The sequence below is a fragment of the Lynx canadensis genome, chromosome A2 (genome assembly GCF_007474595.2).
Source record: "Lynx canadensis isolate LIC74 chromosome A2, mLynCan4.pri.v2, whole genome shotgun sequence".
In the NCBI taxonomy this organism is placed as follows: domain Eukaryota; kingdom Metazoa; phylum Chordata; class Mammalia; order Carnivora; family Felidae; genus Lynx; species Lynx canadensis.
Window position 1 is genome coordinate 160,330,341 of NC_044304.2, and position 24,350 is coordinate 160,354,690.

General features: G+C 38.8%; 1 protein-coding gene across 1 annotated transcript in view; it reads left to right on the forward strand.

Annotated features, from left to right (window-relative positions):
- The window catches only part of CNTNAP2 (contactin associated protein 2), a 1,395,900-nt gene that overhangs the window by 599,607 nt on the left and 771,943 nt on the right, over positions 1-24,350 (forward strand). The window contains 1 exon segment of the mRNA XM_032592507.1: positions 23,980-24,086. Within this exon segment, the coding sequence (XP_032448398.1) occupies positions 23,980-24,086 (107 nt within the window).

Sequence of the window (24,350 nt, forward strand, 5' to 3'; positions counted from 1 at the left end):
TACTTAGTTAAATTCTTACAGCACACACCAGCCGGTAGGGACTCATGTTGAGAACAAGGTCAGCTGTGGGCAAAATTTAGTGTTATATTTTCCCTGACATTAATTGCCATATATGATAAATCTTGTGCCTTCTACATAAAAGAAGTAGCATATGAAGGTAAAAGGACTTTTAGATGTCTCATGAGAGAAGCAAGGTCAGTGTGATTAGAAAGGAAGAGATCAAGATGGAGAATGGGATGGCCTACAGCCGAAGGGGTGGGCAGGGACCAGATCCCGCAGAAGCGTGTAGGTTGTGCTGAGGCTTCCCACTTTATCCTCCGTGCAGTAAAAGTCGAGAAAAGGAATTTGGGGCACCTCAGTGGCTCAGTGGGCTAGGCGTCCGACTCTTAATTTTGGCTCAGGTCATGATCTCAGGGTCACGGGTTGGAGCCCCGAGTTAGGCTCTGCACTGAGCGTGGAACCTGCTTGGGATTCTGTCTCCCTCTCCCTCTTCCCCTCCCCTCCTCAAAGTCAATAAACATTAAGAAAATAAAAGGAATTTAGGCAGGGAAGCAGTACAGTCAAGTTTTGATTTTAAAAAAATCACTGTGGTTCCTATTTGAAGACTGGATTCAGGGACAGACTCAGCTGTGGGTCCGGTGAGGGCTGCTTTTTATTTCAACTGTGAGACAGCCAGTAGATACAGGCAGGTGGTTAGAGTTCAGCAAAGTTTTGGAGAAGGATGTGTAAATAACTTGCACTCACATGTTGCTGCACACATGTGCTTCTACCTGTGAATAAATCCTTTTACACTGTCTTAGCCTGTTTGGCCTGCTGTAACAAAGTATAGTAGATTGAGTGGCTTATAAACAACAGAAATGTGTTTCTCATAGTTCTGAAGGCTGAGAAGTCCAAGATCAAGGCACCGGCAGATTGTGTGTCTGGTGAGAGCCTGCTTCCCAGATGGCTGGTTTTTCTCTCTAAAAAAGAGAGAAGGAAGGGGCAAGCTGGCTCTCTGGGCCGCCTTGCAAAAGGGCACTAATCCCTTCCTGAGGCTCCATATTTATGGCCTCCCAAATTCCCCACCTCCTAATACCATGACCCTGGGGGTTAGGATTTCAAATAGTTGGATTTAGGAGCGAGGGACACAAACATTCAGTCCATAGCATAAACACATATGTATGTATATAGAATATATATTTGTTTATGAACATACTAAGAAAAAATGAAGGTGTAAAAAAATACATCAAAATGTTTACAGTGAACATATTCAAGGTTGTAGGATTTAGGGCAATTTTTATTTCGGCGTTTACATGTTCTCTCTTCCTGATATTCTACAGTGAATATATATCTAAATAAAGGTAATTGGGGTGCCTGGGAGGCTCAGTCGGTTGAGCATCTGGCTTCGGCTCAGGTCATGATCTCGTGATTCGTGAGTTTAAGCCCCGGGTTAGGCTCGCTGCTGTCAGTGAGGTACCCATTTTGGATTCTCTGTCCCTCTCTCTCTCTGTCCCTCCCCCGACTCGTGCTCTCTCTCTCAAAAAATAAATAAAACATTTTAAAATTATAAGAAATAATTGAATAAATAAAGATGTCATAAGTTTACAGAATATTATAGATACTAAATTATAAATAGGGCTAACATCAAGAGAGTTGTAAGTAAAGCAAGTTTCATTACAAAAATTGTCCCCCACTAATGCAATATATTGAAGTGCTTTAACAGACAAAGTAACTTTTTAAAATATTTTTAAAAGGCAAATTCTCATGTTGTAGATTCTCTCGATTGGTCCATGAATTATGAATAGCTCTTAAAAAAATAAGAACGTAACAATTAACAATGCGGTTAACTTAATTAAATGTCCTTTGCCATTAAATGACATGAATTCAGTAATGTCACTTTTAAAATTAAATTAATGTTGGTGACCTGCAAATGAAATGTGGTATGTAGTATTTCCTTAACTTCTCTCTGTTTCTGAAAATGCAAGTAATCTTCTTTTCAGCATTTTTAGCTTTTATTTTTAAAAATTAATATTTAAGAGCAATTATCTCCAGATTGCTAGATTAGAGTCTTTTTTTTTACCAGATTTTTTTCTTTTTTTTTCTCCCTACACTAGTTTTCTGCATAAGAATCTAGAGCATTCTTACTTAATGCTATGTAAGCATTAATCAATCCTAAGTGAAAACAAACCAGCTCTATATATCTTTGTACTCTGTGTTGCTTACTATCAGCTAATCAATTACTAGAAATTCTGAACAAATATATCAGCAATTGACGTAAATGTTGTTTCCTGGTCTTCTCTCAGACCCTGTTTGTAATGATAAATATAAAATGTTCTAATGCCGGAAGAAATAGCTTTGTGTTTTAAGTCATACATGTTTAGATGCATACACACAAATAAATAAAACACTAGGGACAGGGGAGAAGTGTCATGAATAATTCAGTCTAGGATACCACCTGAAAATGTCCATTTACAAAAATTCATAAGGAATAAAAATAAAGCTAAATTGCTTTTTTTTAAGTTTATTTATTTTGAAAGAGAGAGAGAGAGCGAGAGCGAGAACCACATGAGAGGGGAAGGGCAGAGAGAAAGGGACACAGAGAGAATCCCAAGCAGGTTCCGGGGGTGAAAGCAAGATCAGGAGCTGGATCTCAGGAACCATGAGTTCCTGACCTAAACCGAAATCAAGAGTCGTATGCTTAACTGACTGAGCCACACAAGCACCCCTAAAGTTAAACTGCCTTAAATGTAACATTTCATTTACGATTTAGCTGCCCTTATGTCTACATAGTTATTAGCATTGTTTCCGCTCTATTGGGAAACTTCTCTCCTTGAGAATTTATTGTTATGTTAATTTCGCCTGCCATTATTTGTATGATTGTGTATATACTAAGCCATGATAATATATTCTTCTAAATAACAAAGGACACCCTGAGCGTCTTTTTGCTCATATGTGCTAAATATGAGCAAATAGGCTAGGTCATGAAAATTGTGATTTTACAATGCGACAAGAAGGTAATGAACCAGATATTTCTTTAAAAGCAGTTTCCCTTTGGCTTTTGTTAGAGCAGAGAGAATCCTAAATGGACAGGCGAGACAAATCATTTAATGTGTGAAATACTCATATACCTGTTGAAAGGGTCACACAAAGAATATGAATATATCTTCTCTATCCACATCTTATCTACATTATCTGCAAGTGAAAATCTTAGCAAGGTGCAAAATGCAATAGGCATTTGCATTCTATCTGTAATGAATGTATTTCTGTCAAAGAGAAATGTGAGTGTAGAATGCCAAAGGCTTACTGAGGTATCATCTCATGCTTTCCTCACCCTCCCCCACCCCCCCGCCAGGATGTCTACGAGTGATATTCTCACGTAGGATGTAGGATCACCTATGCAAATCTGCCAGGGTGGTCCTTGTTGGCAACCTCCAACCAACCTGTCTTTTGTCTCATGCTGAGTCAGTTGCCTGAGTGAGTGGTGATTATCCGGGCAGGATAGAACTTTCTATTCACACCACCACTGTTTCTCCCTGGTAAACTTTTCATGGCGAACAATTCAAACAGTAATGCCTTCCCCAGTCCCCATACACCAGGAAGAATCAGCCATTGTCATCCTGGCTTCCCTGTACCTCCTCTGTCTCCTGGGAGAGTAAACTATAGAGTTCCTGTGAGGACACTGTAACCATTGCTTTACTTATCTATATTCTCCCCATAAGAATGGTCTTATTAGGGGCGCCTGGGTGGCGCAGTCGGTTGGGCGTCCGACTTCAGCCAGGTCGCGATCTCGCGGTCCGTGAGTCCGAGCCCCGCATCGGGCTCTGGGCTGATGGCTCAGAGCCTGGAGCCTGTTTCCGATTCTGTGTCTCCCTCTTTCTCTGCCCCTCCCCCGTTCATGCTCTGTCTCTCTCTGTCCCAAAAATAAATAAAAAACGTTGAAAAAAAAAAAAGAATGGTCTTATTAATTTGGTATTCCTAGAACCTTGCATTGGGTTTAGTTCATAGGAACACTCAATAATTCTATAAATTTTGATTTTTAATTCTCATAAGGAACCAGGTGAATTAGGTACTATATTCCTCATTTTACAAAAGAATAAACCTAGATTCAGATGATTTAAATGACTTGTCCAGTATCAGTAGTATAAGTGAGCCTGAAAATAATTCTTCGGTTCTCACTGACAAGATCTAGAATCCAAAAACTGATTCTGGGAATTAAAGAACTATGAAAAACCGTGCAATATGTTTTAAAATGCGAAGTGAAAATAAGACCAAATTATATTTGTTTTAATTAAGAATTTTTTGAGAAATCTATTCTTTCCTCTATATGTTTGGTAGGAAAGTCAAAATTTATGAAATGGGAACCTGAGGTATATCATTGTCTATTATTTGTTATTTAAGAGAACTGACCTATAATATCAGAGCAAAAATACATTTTAAGAAATTCTGTAATTCAAACCATTTTGTACTTAAATCAGACTCACATAAATTTACATCAACAAAGGATTTGTTCATTTTTGATATGTTCTTTGGTATATTAATTCAGTACATGTTTCCTGTTCACATATGCTAAGCATTGACTCTTTGTTTAATCTTACCTTAGTCTTACGCTTGTTAAAATATTGTCTCATACCATATATTTCCAGTTCAAACATAGAATTAATTTTCTTGGTGATTTTCGGTGATTTTCAAATCCTAGATTTTTTTTTTTTTTTTGCAATAGGATTTCCGGTTTAAGTAGAATATATGTTCGACTAGGGCTGTGCACTCCTCTGGTTTTATGAATTGTCATCATTTATACAAAGCTTTCTCCTTTTCTAGTGAATTATAGAGTATTTTGTGATTGTCATTGTTTTGATTTAGAATTATAATATAGGACATATATTTAGTATATGGTTTTATATTTGAACAAAACCCAGTATTGCCAGGACATTTTCCCAGCAGAGCTCTGATTTCTGAGTCTTTGCCCTCGAACTTCAAGAACACAACAAAATTTAATTTAAGGATTTAAAATCTAAGCGGGATTGGTGCTGCTTCATCAGGGGTGCATTGGGTGGTTTATAAACCGAACACCAGAATGGCTAAAAGAAAGCTTCTCCCGGAGCCCATTAACCTTCAAGAAGCCTTAGCTTTTCTTTTCTGACACAAGTGAAGTGAACAGGATTTTAATAAAAGTCCTGCAGCAGACATACCTGAAGGGTCAGAGCTCATGATAAAGCTGCCAACACTGCAACTTTAAGAAAACATCCTGGCGCCCTTTAATAACACTGGGTCTGCCGGTGCTCACTGTGGAAGATCTGTATTTTAAAATCCCATTTGAGAAACCGATCCCCCATTTGACAGGATCATGGTCTTTAATCTTATTTTTGGTGTGCAAGAGTTGACTGCACACCTTGTAGAAGCTTGCCTTTTGTGTGGTTCTGATGACCGCAGGAAATATTTTTCTGTACTGATTGATAGATACACATCCCTGTCCTCCACTCTGACGTTCTGGTCATCCATCGCATTAATACTAAGTCCTGTACATCTTCTAAAAGTAGAAGGAGCTTAATATCACAAAAGGAGACTGGGTTCATGTAAGCTTCTATCCCATGCATTTTCATTTTTGTCTCTAATCTCCCTTTAACCTTTTATCATTTGAATAAGTCCCTGAAATCAGGAATTGGTAACATACAGCAATAGTTTCAATATTTATGTTTGCACTAGCAGGGCAAAAGTAAAATTATCAGGCATTATAATTCCCATTTAATAGTTAGTAACCAAAGACTTTTAAAAATTAAGTAATTGGCTCCGGTTATACATGTAATAATTAACAATGCCAGAATTCACTGTTTTCAGATCATGCAGTCTCAAAAACTCATGCAGTTTACGATCTCCAAGACGCGTGTCTCCATTTCTGGCCTCATCATGTCAGTTTAAATCCATTTACGTGAACAAAAAGCTTTTTGGAAGCTTGAATAAAACCATAGGTAGATTTTAAAAAGTTTGATTTAAACTATTTCAGAGCATAGAAAAGGAGGACAGCTTACATATGCTTTTTGAGAAGTAACTTCAGCAATGGCAGATATGACAACAATGTTACCAAAACAAAGACAATAAAAGTAAAAATAAAAAACTCACACTACTCTCACCTATAGGCATCAATGCAAATGTCTTAAACAAAATAAGGCTAAACAGAATTCAGTAGCACATTATAAAAACTATCATATCTCAAACACATGAAGATTCTTCCAGAAATGCAAAATGATTGATTCACTATTAGGAAGTCTAGTGATAGGATAATCATGTTAATAGAGCCAATAAGAAAAACGGTTTCCAGGGATGTTGAAAGGGAACTCGACAAAATTCAATACCAGTTTTTTTCTTTTTTAAATAAAAGAAAAACAGAAAAATCATTGTTGAATATGAGTTGGTGAATACCTCTTTAACATTATTTTATGTGTGTGTCTATATAGATACATACCTAAATTTATATTTATATCTCCAAAAGCCAACATTCAGCTATCATCTATCATAAAGGACAATACTAGAGACATTCCCACATGAATGAGGTGACGTTGCCCACCATTTTTACTATGATTTAACTTTATATTGGAGATAGATAACAAAGAAAGCAATTAGAGGTATACAACTTGAGAGGAAAGAGATAAAACTACATCTATTTGTAGATTATGTGATTATTTATCTGAGAAATTGAGAAAAATCAATGAAATAACTACTAGATACAAAGAGATAATTTAATAAAACAGCAGGGCATAACTTTAACATAGAGAAATCAATAGCCTATATATAATTAAATAAAAGCAGGTTTGAAGATGTAATAAAAGAGAATAGAAAACTCCGTACCTCAATTTCAGATAATAACAGTTTCGAATATTTTTTTTTTTTCCATTTGGGAGACGGGGCAAGTGTGGTGTGTGCAGAGAACATACGAAGATCTTGTGTTTCTGTAGAAGCGGAAAAGGAGAAAATCCAATGGAGGCTCACCAGAAATCATCAAGAATGTCATTTATTCCACTTTAATTAATATGCCCCTACTTTCAGACCGCTTGGTTAGTATTTTCAGCCGGAGATTCTCCACCCGTCCTATCCATCAACCTTAACCACCTGGGCAAATGCCATATCACCAGAAAAGCCCATTCCTTACTATTCTATATTCCCCAAACCATGCTTTATTTTCATCATAGCACCTGACACATATTTAGTTGTTCATTATTTGTCTTCTCCCAGTAGAAGAGAAGATGATACCAGAAAATATGCTTTTCTGTTTTCTTTCTTTTCCTTCCTTATGGTATTCCCAGAGCCTAAAACTATAGCTGCCTCATCATAGGCAGCCAATAAATACTAGTTGAATGAATAAATAAGCAAAATGAATGAATGAGCAAGTTTTGGTGATAGTATCCTACAAAACACTTGCAGTCATATCTTACTTTATAATCAGGCAATTTTGAGAAAGGAAGAAAGTCTTGGAGAATTTTTTTTCCTAAAAAATCTCCATAAGGCTTAGGGTGCCTGGGTGGCTCAGTCGGTTGAGCATCCCAAGTCTTGATTTTGGCTCAGGTTGTGATCCCAGGACCAAAATCTACAGACAGTTTCTGCACTGAGCTTGGATCCTGTTGGGATTCTCACTCCCTCTGCCCTTTCCCCTGCTCGTACACTCTCTCTCTCTCTCAAAATAAAAAAAACAAACAAAACTCTATATGGCTAGATTTCCAAAGGTTTGAAATCCCTCAACTTTAAGTACGAAGTCTTTCTTCTCGGGAGACAGTTTTGCTCTGTCATTTTAATTCATACAAAATATACCTACATATATGCATAGATGTCCACATATATACATTGTTACAAATTCTATACCCATTCTATTCTGCTCCATTTTAATTGACAAAAAACCCATTCATTTAGTTTAAAATTGCTTTTTATATAGGAAATCTCCTTCCCTTGGATTTTTTTCCTATGAGGAGTAGAGATAAAAAAGAATCACAATACATTTTAAAGATTAAGAAAAAATAAGGTTTAGTGTTTCCATTTCTTGCAAGCAGTTTGTCTTTTGCTTAAGCAAAGAGGACTCTTATTTATAGAATATATTTAAAAAATCATTAGTTATCTAAGATTCTGGGTCCCTGCAAATTATAAACAAATACATACATACATACATACATACATACATACATACATACATACATAACAAGCAATATCTGTGCTACATAGATTTTTTTTAAAAAAAGGAAAAGAAAGTATATTCTGGCCATCCTTAATTCTTGAGGTCACTAGTTTTCCAAGAGGGAAACAATTATTTTGTTGGTTGGTTGCTGTATTTTGGCCACATCATCAACCCTTCTTGGGCCTTTCTCTTTGGCTTGGACTGTTTCTTCTTTTAGGAAATATTCAGACATGCTTTTGTAAAACCTCAAAACTCTCCATGGTTTCATTATTATTTTTCTACTCTGTAGAAGAGATCATTAGTTCATTAAACTTTTAATAATGGTGGATAATAATTAACACCTGAGGGTAGTCCCAGAAATCAGATATAAACAATTTTTAAGTTGCTGCAAGCAATAAAAATCATAATGTAGATTCCCCCCCCCCTTTTGCCACAGTGTTAGGGTTTACCATGCCCAGAATATTACTCTTCAGTAGTGACATCCAGTTTGTCCACAATATTCTACAGTGATGGAAATACTTTATAATATTTTATATCTGTGCTGTCTAATTTCGTAGCCATTAGCCACTTGTGGCTCCTGAGCCCTTGAAATGCGGCTAGGGCAACTGAGGAGCTGGATTTTTAAATTTTATTTAATCTTAAGGTATTCACATCGGGCTGGTGGCTACCATACTGAACAGCACAACTCTCTGGTTTATCGCTACGTTTCTGCATTTCTTCTGTCCTCTGTCCGTATTCTGTCTGAAAACTGACGAAGCTGTCTTGTACCCCTAATTCCATGATTCCCTTAGAAAAGCAGCTCTTGACTGCCGTAATGACATTCTGATGAACCTGTGACCGTGTCACCTTACATAACAAAGGGACTTTGCAGGTGTGTGTAAATTAAGGATTGTGAGGGGGAGAGATTATCCTCCTTTATCTTCGTGTGCCCAGTGTAATCACTAGTATCCTTCTTAGAGGGAGGCTGCAAAGTCAGAGCTCAAGCCAAGATAGAGACCGGTAAGGACAGAAGCAGAGGTCAGAGGCCAGGGAGGAACCCCCTATGCAGCTGGCATTGAGGGTGAAGGAGGAGAGCAGAGACAGGTGGACCGCCTTGGAGGCTGAAAGAGCAAGGAAGTGCGTTTCCAAAAGGAAAGCGACCCCGTGGACGCATTTTAAACTTTGGACCTCCAGAACTGCACAATAATAAATTTGTGTTGCTTTAAGCCGCTATGTTTGTAGTAACTTGTGGCAGCCGTGGGGAACTAACAGATGGCCCTAGAAAACCCCTTGTGCCCAGGACACGCCCAGGAGATGGGTCTGTGTTGATGCTCCCCAGAGGGGGCTGGCACTGGACTGTAAATGCCCAGCAATAATGCAGGTGCACACCTGTTTTATAACGTTGAGGTCTAGGATCGCCTCTAGACCTATGCCTCTGACACAGAGGGATGTGCGTGAGTACATTCTCCCTGCCACCTTCCCCGTCACGGCGTGTGGGCATCTCCTTCCCCGTGTGTCAGGGTGTGGGCAAGCACTGAGACCACAGAACTGCTCCCTTTCCACCCCCCCCCCACCCGATCTATGACTGCATCGTTTGAAGAGACACCGGAAAGCCGCCTTACTCGTGTTGTTTGATTTTGCTTTACAACGTGGTTTAAATTTTCCTTCAAACCAGCTTTAATTTTGAAGTTAATCGTGTTGAAGTTGAGCCTGGAGTGCACCGAGGCCAGCTGCGCCCCGTCAGGGAGGAACCAATGGTTCCTTAAAGGTCATTATTCTCTTAAAGGTTCATTATTTCTGCAGTATCATCCCCCTCTGTGGGTTTCAGCTACGAGGAAGTTGGCATTAACCCTGAGATCCAACCTCAAGCATCTGTCAATGCAACTGGGTCTACAGGGGGCTTTGGAATGGGATTTTACTCCCATTGTCCTATATCTGGTGAGGGCAGTAAAGCAGAAATTTTGATTTTTTTTTTTTTTTTACTTAGTCAATTGCTTGCCTGAATACATTGACTTATTACTTTGGAGCAGAATTCTTGCTTGATTTTTTTTTTTTCATAGGGGGAGATTTCTATCATGGTGACATATCCTGAGTTAACCTCAATCCTGATAAGCCATAAACGAATTTCTAGATGTATGCAGAAGGGAAATGCTAAAAACTTGCACTTGGTTTTCAGTGTACAAATATAGATGGCAACTTGTCACTCCACTTGAAAAGGAAATACTTGTGAGATCTGCCTTGCAGTAGTGACAAAAATAATCAACACTAAAAAGATTAAATTAAATGCTCAGCAGTAAACTCAAGTTTAGGCTTGAGTAATTAGGTTTGGGAATACATTTTTGCTACTGAGGCATAAGCCCCTAAAAACCCATAGTTTATTAATTATCTGAAACAGTGAGAAAAACTTCACTGTTTCAGCATAAACATAATGCCATGACTGCTTGGAGAGAATAAAGCATGATCAAAAATCTCTAACCAGAAGCTAATTATCGTCTATCAATTTTTCTATAAGGCAATCAGACCACTTCTAAGTAAGATAATAAATCCGTAGAAATGAGCTGTTTGTAATTAGAATGAAGCATGCCAAATTATTTCATGACCATTTATAAAGTCAAGTGCCTGTTAATAAAACAGTTAGATTTTCATTGTTATTACTTCTTTTAAAATTATTTCCATTCAAGATGAATTATTTTCCTGAAAGTAGTCCAGCTTTGGGGGATTCCGAAATTTAATTATTCTGGTTTAAAAAAAGACGTAAATGCTTCCATAATTTCCACTCTGCTTTATACTTGAAATGTTGAGTGAGGGCTCTCACTGGTTCCAAATCTATGAGTTGAATAACAGTCATTAGGGAATGACTTGGTTTTTGACTTACTATATATATATTTTTTCTATTTCTAGTGAACTGAGGAATAGTAGAAGAATCTGTTTATTTTATAAATATAAAGCTCAACTTTACAGTGTTATAAAAAATAACTTTACAGTATCTATCGTAGAGCAGTACTTATGGTATCAGGATAGCCCTTCTGCCGAAACCTTGGTGCTATCTTGATTTCTTAACTTAAAAGTAGGTTAAAGACAGGGTACCTAATTGGGAAACAGAGAGGCAGGTAAGCGAGTGGAGAGTTAACTACTGGGAATATGTAAACAATATAACGTCTGCCAAATATTTAATGCCATTATTAGTCATATATGAAAATAATTAAAATATGTCTTACCTCTCCCAGTGCTGCTCGTCAGGTTTTGGCCATTAAAGATTCCTGCTATGCATAATTTCCCATGCAATTAAAAACCTTCATACCTGCTCTTGCCCATCCTGTTCTGACATCCAGGAGCTCTTTCTTGGATTCTTAACTCTTACGCATCCTGCAAACACCTCAAGACCATACCCAGTGAGCTTCCCTGTTGATTAGCCACCCTACCACCGCCATAGCCTCATATGCATAAACTACCTGTATTTCCTGGAGTATTTTTGGCCGTGTCTCTATAGTCACAGTACAGTGTGTTGATTTTACCTATTCCCTTAGAATCCCCAGTGCTTCATATACTCCTAGAATAGTAGGTTCTCAATACTACCCAATAAGTATTATTTCCATTTACAAACAGGGGATAAAATGTTGTCCACTTCTCATTAGTTATTTCTGCAGTGAACCTTAAAATGCTGAAAAGCGTTTCATTTTCCAACCTCTGATTATGTCAGTCAGTTTACTCATACTGCTGAGTTCATTTTTTGGTTGCAATGTAAATTCTCAAATACAGCCCGAAAGATGACAGCACGCTCAAAGTGATACAAAGACAAATAGGACCCTCTTTAGCATTTTATTTTGGAACAAAATCAAACTAATGGGATAGTTATTCTACCCCATGCTACCCAGGATTTGTATAAATGAGTTAAAGCCCTAAGTGAGTATAAACTCAAAATGATTTCTTTTTGTACTCTTGCTTAGCCAAGTATTACCATGAATAGTGATAATAGTGGGTAATCAACCGGAGACTGTCTTGCAGTAAGCATATCAAAGGGAGAAGTAACAGTAATGAACATATTTATTTTGAACGTGCTCAGTATACAGAAAAATTATAAGAAGATTATATTTAAATTACACATTGTTAAACAATCTTTAGGACAAAATATTAGACTGTGATGAAAGAACTGTTTATTGATATCTACGAGATCAGATCTGAGTGCTGGAATCCTTGATCTCTTTTTAACATAAAAAGAAACAAGTGTGAACACTGGAAGATAGTGACGAAAGGTATCAATCTGAGAATTTCATCTCTGGCAAAAACAAGCTGTGAGACCTTTGGAAAACTGTTTAGTATGTTTGGCCACGATTGTGTGCATCTCCAAAGGCCGTGTTAAGAACAGGTTTGTGTTTTTGTGTGTTTTTTTGTTTTTTTTTAACTTTTTACAACCTGCAAGTTCTCTGATTATTCTTGTGCTGGGACTTGCATGATAGATGAGGAGAAGTTCCTTGTGTGAGTTTCTTGAATTCAGTAATTCATCAACATGTATTTATTGAAGGCCTGCCACGTCTCAGGAGCTGATCCCGGTCTTACCGAGACAGCGGACCTAACGAAACATAGAATCCAGTTGTGACACAGTGAAATAATGACCAGATGAGATGAAATCGTATGTCATGGGACTGTTAACCCAGAATCCTCTAGCTTCTTAAAGGATAATTGCCTGCCTTCCCACAAACAGTTTAAAATCCTCCCCCCACCTCCATTAGCGCATGTCTCCTCTCTTTACTCCTTAGAGAACCAAAATCTACATACAGCCTCTTTGCAAACAATATCTGTCACAAATTGCCTCTGACAGAAAGATTTCTAACCAGTTCAATTTACCAAACACTGCCTTCCACAGATGCTAACGTGTTTTCTAGAAAAAAACACTAAGTTAGACAGTGAGGATAACAAGACCATAGCAATTGCTTAAATTGGCTACCACAAAATTTGTTTTGAATCAGCTGTAAAAATAATGTCAAAGATGTTCATGTTATTCTCTTCTTTGTAGAAATACAAAAAATTACATAAACATAGTACACCTATTTGGACTCAGGGGAGGGAGGGAGGGAGGGAGGAAGGAAGGAAGGAAGGAAGGAAGGAAAGAAAGAAAGAAAGAAAGAAGTCTAAGAACCAGACATTAGAAAAAGATGTGCCCAGACACTCAAATAGTTTGAAGACAATAAAATACATGCTCTGTTTTTTCTTTGACTGTTTCTTCAGGGGTAAGAATTCTTTATCTATATATTACATACTTCCTAAAGTTCTCTAGTTTGCAACTATGATTCTCCATTGTAACTTAGGACAATTACGTAGTATTTAAAAAGTTCTAGACCAGCATCTGTGCCCAAGTCCAGACTATGCCATAAATACGCTCAGTGACCTTGATTGAGCTCACTAATTTCACTCAATTTCCAGTTTTTAGCTTCTTCATTTATGAAATAAGGGGATTAAATCAGGAGCTCAATTACTCTTTCTAGCTTTAAACTCTTACCATTCTATTTCAGTGGTTTTGAATTTTCTTTGAACCCAGAAGCACACAGATGTGAATTTTAGAATTAAACAAAAAACTGAAACAAAGCAACAACAAAAAAACAGCAATGCGCATGCTCTCGCACACACACACACACACACACACACACACACACGTGTTATGATCATTTCATATCATCATAATCATAATCGGTTATTAAGAGAAAAAATTAAAAGATCTTCAACACCGTTAGTAGAAGTGGATATTACATTATATTTCTGAGACCACACACACAATCTGCGTGGCAAAGAAGCTTTATTATAATGATTCTCCCCTAATAGGTACTTCATTTGAGGGTTTTGTTTTTTATTTTTGTTTTTGTTTTTTGTTTTTGTTTTTTTTTTTTTTGCTGTCCACAGCTGTTTTAAATTATAGTGGTGACAACAGTTCCTTCTAAAGATTGTATATACATGAATAGTTTCCTCTTGTAGGGAGATTTTAAGTTCATTTCTAGACTGCTAACTTGAAAACATTAGAACCTATATGTGTGATACTAAGTTGTTCCACTCAAGTGCAAAGTGATGGGTTTAATACCAGTGTTTGAACAGTGTCTAATCTTTATGACTATATCATTTTAAAATTTATCAGATCCTCTGGTGTGACAAGATTAGATCTAGTTTTCAAAGTCTTGGACCAAATTTCTGTGTGTCTTAGGAATAAATACCTGAGTAGTCTGTATTCGAAAGTCACAGGAGACTTTATTTAATAAAATATCTAATAATGGAATCTCTTCCTTGGTTCAGTTCTTCACTAGTGTTTTCCTTTTTTGGAAGGAGGCGTGGGACAAATCTTACTGAGTCTCCTGGATACAAGGTCAACATTGGATAGACATGTTTTTAGTTACTTTGAGTAGAGTTGACACACATTAGTTTCGGTATACAACGTAGTGAGTCCGCTTCTCTGTATGATATGCTCTGCTTACACGTATAGCTCCCACCTGTCACCAAACAACACTATTACAATACCGTTGACCGTATTCCCTGTCCTGTGCCTTTTATTCCATGAGTCATTCAGTCCACAACTAGTATCCTGTGTCTCCCACTTGCCTTCAGCCATTTTGCCCACCCCCCTTCCCTCTGGCAACCATCAGTTTGTTCTCTGTGTTTATAGGTCTGATTCTGCTTTTTGTTTGTTTTGAATACACATTTTTAAAAAGTTAATCTTATTTGGCTTTGTGTGTGTGTGTGTGTGTGTGTGTGTAGCATAAGTGAAAACATTGCCATATTGGTATCTGGAGAACAAGGATCTATTAATCACACATTTCTGCCTTGGGTGGATATTTTTTTTTCTTTAAGTGAATGTATCCTACATTGGCTTTTAGAAGCCATGTGTCTCTATTTTTTAGAATACTGGTTTCATCATGTATGATATTTTTGAAGCCTGACTACACTAAAAATAGGACGTTTTAAATGTTCTTCATTAGCGAATATTTGGGAGATCAGAATGCGATGATGCCCATCTAAAGGGATGTTTTCAGTTTGATTTCAGAATTGCAACAAGTGGTGAACCAATTAAAAAGACATTGCGCCTCAAATATTATATTTTTGTGCACATTTTTCTAATTTGTTAAACTTATGTCATTTTTTTAAATGATGAAACTGCCTGTATGCCTTTGGCTTGTTATACTCTCTAAGTATAAACTGTAAAATAATTTCACTATTGGTTTCATGGTAATTTTGTTAATAACATCACTTCCTTTAAAATATTTAATCATGCTGGGATGCCTGGGTGGCTCAGTCAGTTAAGCATCCAGCTCCTAGTTTTGGCTCAGGTTATGATCTCATGGTTTGGGAGTTCAAGTCCCATGTCAGGCTCTGTGCTGACAGCTCAGAGCCTGGAGCCTGCTTCAGATTCTGTGTCCCCCCTCTCTCTCTGCCCCTCCCCTGCTTGCTCTCTCTCTCCTCTCTCTCTCTCTCTCTCTCCTCTCTCTCTCTCTCTCTCTCAGTATAAATAAAAATAAACTTTAAAAAATATTTAATCATCCTAAATTCATAAAAAATAATTTTACAGTATCCTATAAAAGTTATTCATGCTATCTTTTCTTAATAAAAGAAACCTATAAACTTATGGGGTTTCATTCTTCCATTAGCCGTTATTTTATTATTATTTTGATGTTTCTTGATTTTGATATTTCTTGATACTGATTGACTTGTCAAAATACTGTCTTTGCTTGACCGCTGGGCTTTGCCAAGTTTGGGTTTGCATTCTAATAGTTATATCAATATATAAAGACTTCACTCATTTTTTAGATTAAAGGGCTTACGTTGGATATGTGTTTCCTTCATCTACAAATAAGATGGCATTCTGGTATAGGTGGAGATTATGTAAATCCTTTGGCCAGACAGTTTGACTTTTTGTATAATGATATTATGTTTATGTGATAGATTTGAGAGAAATGGACCAGATAATCCAAAACTCACTTAGAGTGCAGCAGTCTGAGACATTCTCTATGTCCGCATTCATATGCTATCAAAATGGTACTGAAAGCCATTTTCAACTATCTAAGTGGCCTGATAATTCACTTATTCAAAATACAGTCAATAATTATTTAATGAGTACCTACTCGATGCCAGACAGAATTCTAGGCAATGGATAAAGAGTGGTCAAGAGACATAGTCCCTGCCATCAGGGAAAGCATAGTCCCATAAAGAAGCCTGGCAAGAAAGAAACCGACGCGTATTTCATTAGAACTTGCGATAGACCAAAAAGAGAGTGTCAGGTGGTGGTAAGTACTTCATACTGGAAGGTCGGAGGAGACCCCTGAAGGTAAGAACTGAGGAAAACAAAAGAACCTTTTCTGTGACGGCTAGGGGAAAATACGCGTTAGAAAAGAGGGAATGCGTGCGTAAAGGTGTAAAGGAAAGAGTTTGAGCCACTGGTGACTCAAAGGAGGGCAGGTGTCCCGAGAACATGGCGGGAGGAAGAGGAGCGGGAGATGATGGCCACAGAGAAGCAGGCAGAGGGGACTGTGCAGAGACGGACCAGTGCTCCAACGTTTCCCAGGTGAGACGAGAGAGAGTCCATCAGAGGCTTTCAAGAGTGGTGTGATATAATGCAGAATTCTGGCCTTTCGCTGAGAATAATTTAAAGCAAGGCAAGAATGGAAAAGGGCAGGCGGATGAGTAGGGAGGCATTGTGATCCAGGGAGAAGTGATGGTGGGTTGAAATGAGTGAGTAGAAACACAGAAAGTGGATACATTTCGGGCAAGCTTTTGAATGTTAATTCACAAAGTTTTGCTGATGTCTGCTGTAGAAGCAGTAGAAAGGAAGCTGTGAAGAATAACTTCGGGTTTTCTGAGATGAGCGACCACGTACGTACCTGGTGGTGCCATTAGCTGAGACGAGATTGAACGGGAGAATGAGAAGGTGGGGGAGTACCCTGACCTCCTTTGTGATGCCTCTTACACCTCCGAGGGGCTGCTGTCGAGGAGCTGGTTGGATACACAGGTCTGAAGCTTTCCGTGGAAGTCTGAACCAGTGATAGAAGCTTGGAGCCACCCTAGGCAGAACCCAGGACCGAGCCCTGAGGACGTCAGCACTTAACAGGCAGCGCGGTTAAGGTGGGGACAGGAAACATTTGAGCAGATGGTCCAGGGCTGGTATGTTATCCAGGCACTAGACTCCTTAAAATTTTCCTTTCTTGTCCTCATGTGTTCACTGACGCCTGTTCCAGGTCTCACCATCCTAGGGTCATTTTAGGAAGGAGATCAGGAGTAACCGAAAAGCAAGAATAACGCGTGCCCTTTCCCTTTTGGGGCTTAACCCGGACGGTGCATACATCGATCAAGCTTAGTCACAGACCCCCTACATTAAAAGGAGCCTGGAAAATGGTATCTTTACCTGGATGGCTCTGTGTCAAGACACAAATTCTGTTGCTGTAAAAGCAGGGGGTCAAAGATTTTGGAGAACAATGTGCACTAGAGGTCGATGACCTCATTAAGAAGCCTGGTTCTTTACTTCTTTTTGTCTCCTGGAGACTGGGCTAGTCTCCCTTCAAAAGCACATGGCCACATGAAAGACAGAAGGTACCTGAACAAGATAACAGTTACCATAGGAAGCAAGAAAGAGGAAAGGGCTGTTGGCCAGACATCCACAACTTTCTGCTGTAATCCTCAACGTGGATGCAAGCTTTCTGCTCCGGCCAAACTCAACAATTCATTAATCTATGGCCACGTTTTGTATTCACTCATGCTGGTACAAGCTTTGGCTTTCCCTCCGTGTAGAAAGTTTCTCCTCCTCCTCTCGGGCTCATCTGAATCCGTGCTTTCTTCAGAGATTAACTTTTCCATAAATCTCAGTATACTCGTAGAATAGTGGTATATTATCTTAATTTGGTACCAATATTTTTAATATCAGACATAGATAGAGACCTGACTTGCCGATTACATTGTGATGAATAAATACAATTTCTTGAGGATGAAACTGCCTTTATTCTTTGTTTCCCCAGGGTTTGTTTTAGAGTGTCCTGACTCATTAAAAAGAGCTTACTGCTGTTTACCTAGGTTGAATACAAATGGACCTGGAAGGTGAAGGAACTGATGATCTTACTGGTCTCTCTTCGTGTGAGCCTGTGATCTCTTAAAAGACGTTTTATTCATAAATCATTGCAGAATACGTTGTAAAATTATAACTCAAAGTAAATTAACAAAGTAAAATAAAGTGGACTCAGGTTTATTACAATAGAAATGACTTTTAAGGTGCTTCTATAGTAAGGCTACAATTGATGGATATGGCTAGTCTAGAAATGTGTAATTGTTGGAAAGATGCGGACCAAATATGCTTGATTATTCTTAATGGAAACTTTGGGCATAATGTAGGAGGCATAATAAATATCTCTACATTTAAATATTTCCATAAATAAATGCTTGTTGAAGTAGCACCATCAATATAACATTAGGTTTTCTGGTCGTACAGCTATAAAATTAAGTTATGTAGCAATGAAATACTAAATTAGTTGCTGGAATTATGATTACTTCTCTATATAATTTCGGTTTGAACAGGAAAAAATGTAAGGCAGTGATATATACTCCACAGAGAGTATGCCTTCAACTAAAATTGAAATCTAATTAGTGTGAAAATACAAGTACTAAAATATTGTTGAGATCAATATTAAAGGTAATGCAGAAGAAAACTCTGCCATGATTGTGGAAATAGCTCTGAGAGCCAGGAGTATAAAAAACAGCATTTCAGCAAGCAAACTTTCTAAATGAATTGCCTGTCTTGATGAACAGATATGAAATTCTGCACCAAGATGAAAGAAAAAAATAAAATTCAAGAGGTAATTTACACTGGGATGGCAATTTATAAATCGCTCTAAATATTTTCCAGTAGTTCACAAAATAACCTATACCCTGACCTGAAGTTTTCTTTTCTGAAGTTTAGAACAAGGCATGTATAATGTCCCGGGATAAAATTTGTACTAATCTGAAAGCAAATGACATACTGCAGAACTGGCCCCTGTCCCATAACTAAGCAGGTGGGGGATCTCAGCTGACGCAGAAGGAGAATACGGAACTTAATTTTCAGGTCAGATGAAACTGCCTTTATATTCAGTGATCACTTTCTAGGAGTCATATGGGGTCTGAACTCGGGTTCCGAAATGATTAAACCGACTACATGAGATTAGGAGATGATTATGTTGTTACTCTGAGTGGACAAGTGGCCTGATATATCAAATCGGCCTCTCCCACTTGCTGTCTCTCCCCCACGCCCTCCCTCCTGGGGCTGCTTCTTCTCTCCTCCTCCAGACTCTTCCTTGAGCCCCTAGGGAGGAGGGACTAAATGCCCTGGAGTTTTTTAATTCACAGTGAGCTCCTCTGACTACCTGCCTGAGCAGCCCTGGAAAGCAGGTTAGAAAGACCGGATCTCAGACTCCATCCCAGACTTAAGAAATCAGGATTTTCATTGTAACCAGATTTTCAAGTGACTCCTATATGCACGAACATTTGAGAACTTTTGTGTACCAGTAGTTCAGGATGTTAGTAACAGCAAGCCGTTCTGAAAAACCCTCCACTGTTAATCATTATTTGGTATTGCGCGAACACATTTCAGAAAACCACTGTGTGGTTTTTATATTGGGTTCTTAATAATAACTATTAAGCACCGTAGAAAAAGAAAAGAAAACACTTTCGAAGTCCTTTGAAGACTACCATTGCATTCCATGATGCTGTCAGATTGACATTCTTTTCGATTTGAAATAAACTTTCTTCTGCTGTCTCTGTTAAAGTAGTATCCGCAGAAGGGAGCCGTGACAAACAAACCTGGAACCATTTGCAGTTTCTTCTATCTGCGAATACCATTTTTTCCCAATGCTTTGCCATTAAAATCGAGTATAGAAATAAAAGAGATACTCAGGGTAAAATAAAACTACAACTGTCATCCATAACCCTAGACAGGATTGTTGCATCCATCCAAACAGCCACTTCTTCCGTAGTGATGGATTTTAGAGTAAGTAATCGTTATACATTTCAAGTTTCAAAGGTTAGCTTTTGTTTGTTTTCCGTATCGTGGTATAAGTCACTTTTATTTGAAAAAAAATGCCTTCTGCTTCTGAAGCATTTTGGAAAGCATTGCTACGACTGGAGGGATGATTCAAGCTGGAAGAGTCTCGGGGACAGAGATAATTGGATGCATCACTTCCTCTGGAGCCCTTTGATCACAGCAAATTGACACTCGCCAACTTGTCCCATGCAGGGTCCTGATACTGCCCCCAAGTAGCTGTCCCGTAACCACAGTGGAGCCACTGGGAGTCTCATTTGATGCAAATCAAACTTCCAACCTAGGACAAGCCATGAAACAAACTCTACATGTAACAGTTACCTCAAGCAAGAGTCTGGATGTAAGACTAAAATCATACATAACACCAATCCATAGTTCTCCCAGTAAAAGAGATGTTTCCTCCAAACTTACTTCTGTCCCTCGGTGTAACTTCATATTCGGCACCTTCGTCCATTGCTTCGGTCAGTGGCCAGCAGGCATTTTCTGGGTAGATGAGGCACCTCGTCATGCTGAGTCATAAGATGAAAATCCCTAACTGCAGAATCACGCTTTACAAGAGACAAGATGTTCAAACAATTACTAACCAATGTGATAATGGTGCATAGGACCTCTGCAAATGGTCTTGTGGGAGCATGGGAGAAGAAATAGTCAGGAAGTGGGAGACTAGTTTAATTCATATTTTGTTTTGCTTGGTGACTGGCCCTAACATTTTTGTTTTAAATATAGTGGTAAAGTATTAGGGTTTGAAATTACATTTGAGTCAATTTGTTTGGAAATAAAACATCTCTCACCATCAAGAACTAAATGCCAGGGGCACCTGGGTGGCTCAGTCGGTTAAACATCTGACTCTGGATCTCCGCTCAGGTCACAATCTCACAGTTGGAGCCCTGTGTAGGGCTCTGTGCTGATGGTGTGGAGCTCGCTTGGGGATTCTGTCTCTCCTTCTCTCTGCCCCTCCCTAGCTTGTGCACTCTCTTTCTCCTCCTCTCCCCCTCTCTCTCAAAATAAATAAAACTTAATGTTTTTTCTTTAAAAAAAAAAAAGAAAAGAAGAACTAAATGCCAGTACCAGCAAAAGGATACTATCTGTTTAAAAAATGCAAATTATAAGGAACAGACATTACCAAATGAGATATTAAAACCCCATTTAAATAAGAGACCACTTTTAAAGAAATCTTTAATACTGAATTTTAGGAGTATTCAGTCAATCTCACTTGATGGTTACACTTCGCGTGTGTGTTTAAGTACATGGTAGTCTTTTTTATCATTGAGAGGTGGCTTCTCTGCTTTGTGCGTTATTTAGAGCACATTGAGATTCCGAGCTGGCTTTGCTTTTGCAACTCAGTACACTTCTGCATCACTTCCTCCTGAATTAATTGATATAATGAGCTGATGTAAATTACTTTCACTATTAGACTGAGCCAATATTAACCCACAACCATTTAGAAAGTAAATATACCACACAAAGCCATATACACACTGAATTCCAAAATTAAGTACCAAGGATGTTTCTTTAGTTTTTCATAATTTTTGAGTGTCTATCCCATTGCTTTCTCTCATGATCTGGAGAATCAGGGCCTCTGCAGAGGCCCATGCCATGCCTCGGTGCCTGCGAGGGTACAGGAGGGCATGGTTCTCTGTCTGTGTCATCGCTTTCTCACTCTCTGCTGGGAAAATTTTCAACATGTTGTTATAAAAATGCAGTGAAATGCTTTAAACTTCATATTTATTTATATTCTACCCATAGCTACTCTAATGTCCATATTTCTATAGCATTTCCGATTCCTTTTGTATTCACTAAATTCTGCCTCGCGTTGTATTTTGTGTGAATCCTATTCCCCACCTCCACCTAGGTCATAAGGTCTTTGGAGAGGAACCCTCCTTAAAGCCTTGAAAACACCAAGCCCAAATTCATTTGAAATACAAGTGCCTTTTAAGGTAGACTGAATTTTCCATACCCACCCTTCCCCCATGATAATCCAGCATTTTTTGCTTCTGTTGTATTTTCCCCCAGCAATGCTCTTTCTCTCAGTTCTCTTATAATCTTGTCTGTTCATTGAGGCTCTACCTACAAGCTTTATATTGTGCCCCAAATCTACATATGATCCCTCATGTAAAACTCCATCATGCATCATTTGCCCCTGCACTATGACACTTTTCATTTCCATCTTACATTATAGTTTTCATATATACAATATATTTACTTTTATAGGCTGTGAGTTCTTGAAATCTTACTTGCCTTCTATTCCCATGTGCTATGCACATAGCAAGTGTTCAGTGAATGTGTGTTGCCTCACTAAAGGTTTGCAAAGAGTTGTAGGGGACCACGTTCCTACATAAGAATGGGAGGTTCAATGCCAGATGGAATTATGCCTGCTGTGGGTTTAGGCATGACTGAGGGTAAATCAAGAAAGGGGGGATGACGAATGCTGTCTCTGAGACCAGCCCTATCAAATTTCACAGCAGGAAGCTACCAGGGCATTATGACTCAGGGGTCCCATGCAGTGTGGGTCCCTCTCAGTCCATTGCCTGTGATCCATTATGGTAGATTCTACTGTTTTAACCTGGGTAGACATTTCCATTTTAGACAGTTTCTTATTAAAATCTTGAAATCTTTTGTGAATGGTAATACAGAGTAATGCCTTTGTTATCTGTGAGCATCTTAACCAGAATTACAAAGAATCAGGTTATCGGGAAGTTGAAGAAAAGAATTGGTGGGAAGAATAAGGCAGTAGGACCAGGAGGAAGTAAAGAGTCTGCTATTGAAACAGGAGTGTTTCTGAACAGGTTTCAACCTCACTGTAGTGAGAATACAGGCAAGCTAGGAAATTATGCCCTCGACGTTGCAGTCCAAATATTTGTAGCTCCCCTATGCTGTCCCTCTGTTTCCTGCCTGTTAGTCATCTAGTCTATACGTACTACCTCCACACCTTACAGCTACTTATAGGGTAGGTAAAATTACTCCATATTTCAAAAGAGAAATTGATATTAAGAAAGGCTAGGGGCGCCTGGGTGGCTCAGTCGGTTAAGCGTCCGACTTCAGCTCAGGTCATGATCTTGTGGTCTGTGAGTTCGAGCCCTAGTCAGGTTCTGTGCTGACGGCTCAGAGCCTGGAGCCTGCTTTCGATTCTGTGTCTCCCCGTCTCTCTACGCCTACCCCACTTGTGCTCTCTCTCTCTCTCAAAAAATAAATAAACATTAAAAGTAAAAGGTTAACTTACGTAGCCACAACTGGCTGTATCATAAATAGAAAGACAAAGATTTCAACATGAAACCCACATTTTCCCCTATATTATGCTTGATGTTTTGGATACGTGGCTTTCATTCACCAGCTGGACACAGGGGGAGAAGTACAGAAGAGTTAGCAATCTTTTCTGGCTGTTGCCATGGCCTTTTTTCAAAAACTGAAACTGCTATGAAAAACTAGTGTCACCCCTTTGTGACTTGGTATTGGCCTTGATATGGAAGAAGACCAGAAACAAGATGGCTACCCTATCTTTCACCAGGAGGAAATCCAGCTAGTGACTTTTTTTGTGTGCAAAGGCAAAATAAAATGAATCTGTGCTATGCAAATGAGTCTCTCCACTGTTTGTTAATTTCTACTGTTTACTCAAAAAATGGGAAACACCAGGCTTGTGATACATCATCTTTTGTGCGCCTGGCACCTTCCATCATGGATCATATTAATCTGCTTAAACTAACAAGGATTAATTGCCTGGGTAAGTCAACCTGGCATTGAAATGATATATTGCCCAGACGGCTTGGAATTTGGCCACTCATAAATCTCATTCGTGTGTGGGTTCATTTCTGTTTGTCTCTTTCTCTGACAGATGTGTGCCCAATCACTGCGAGCATGGCGGGAAGTGCTCGCAAACATGGCACAGCTTCCAGTGCGCTTGCGAGGAGACGGGGTATAGTGGAGCCACCTGCCACAACTGTGAGTGCCTCTCCCTCTCCCTCTGACCTTGTAATTGCACGCAGACCCCGGGTCTTCTGCATGCACCCACTGGTCAGCTGCTTCTAAGGAACCCAGACTGTGTTGTCACATCATGACAACAGTTCCGAGTTGTCAAAATACATTCTCTCTTGCCTAATGACTCCAAAAAGAAGGACCCACGCGTCCAGTGTTCCGTAAACATGGTTGGGAAGGGAAGGCTGATCTTGGATTTGCCTCTGTGTGTCTAAGCCATGTCTGGATATT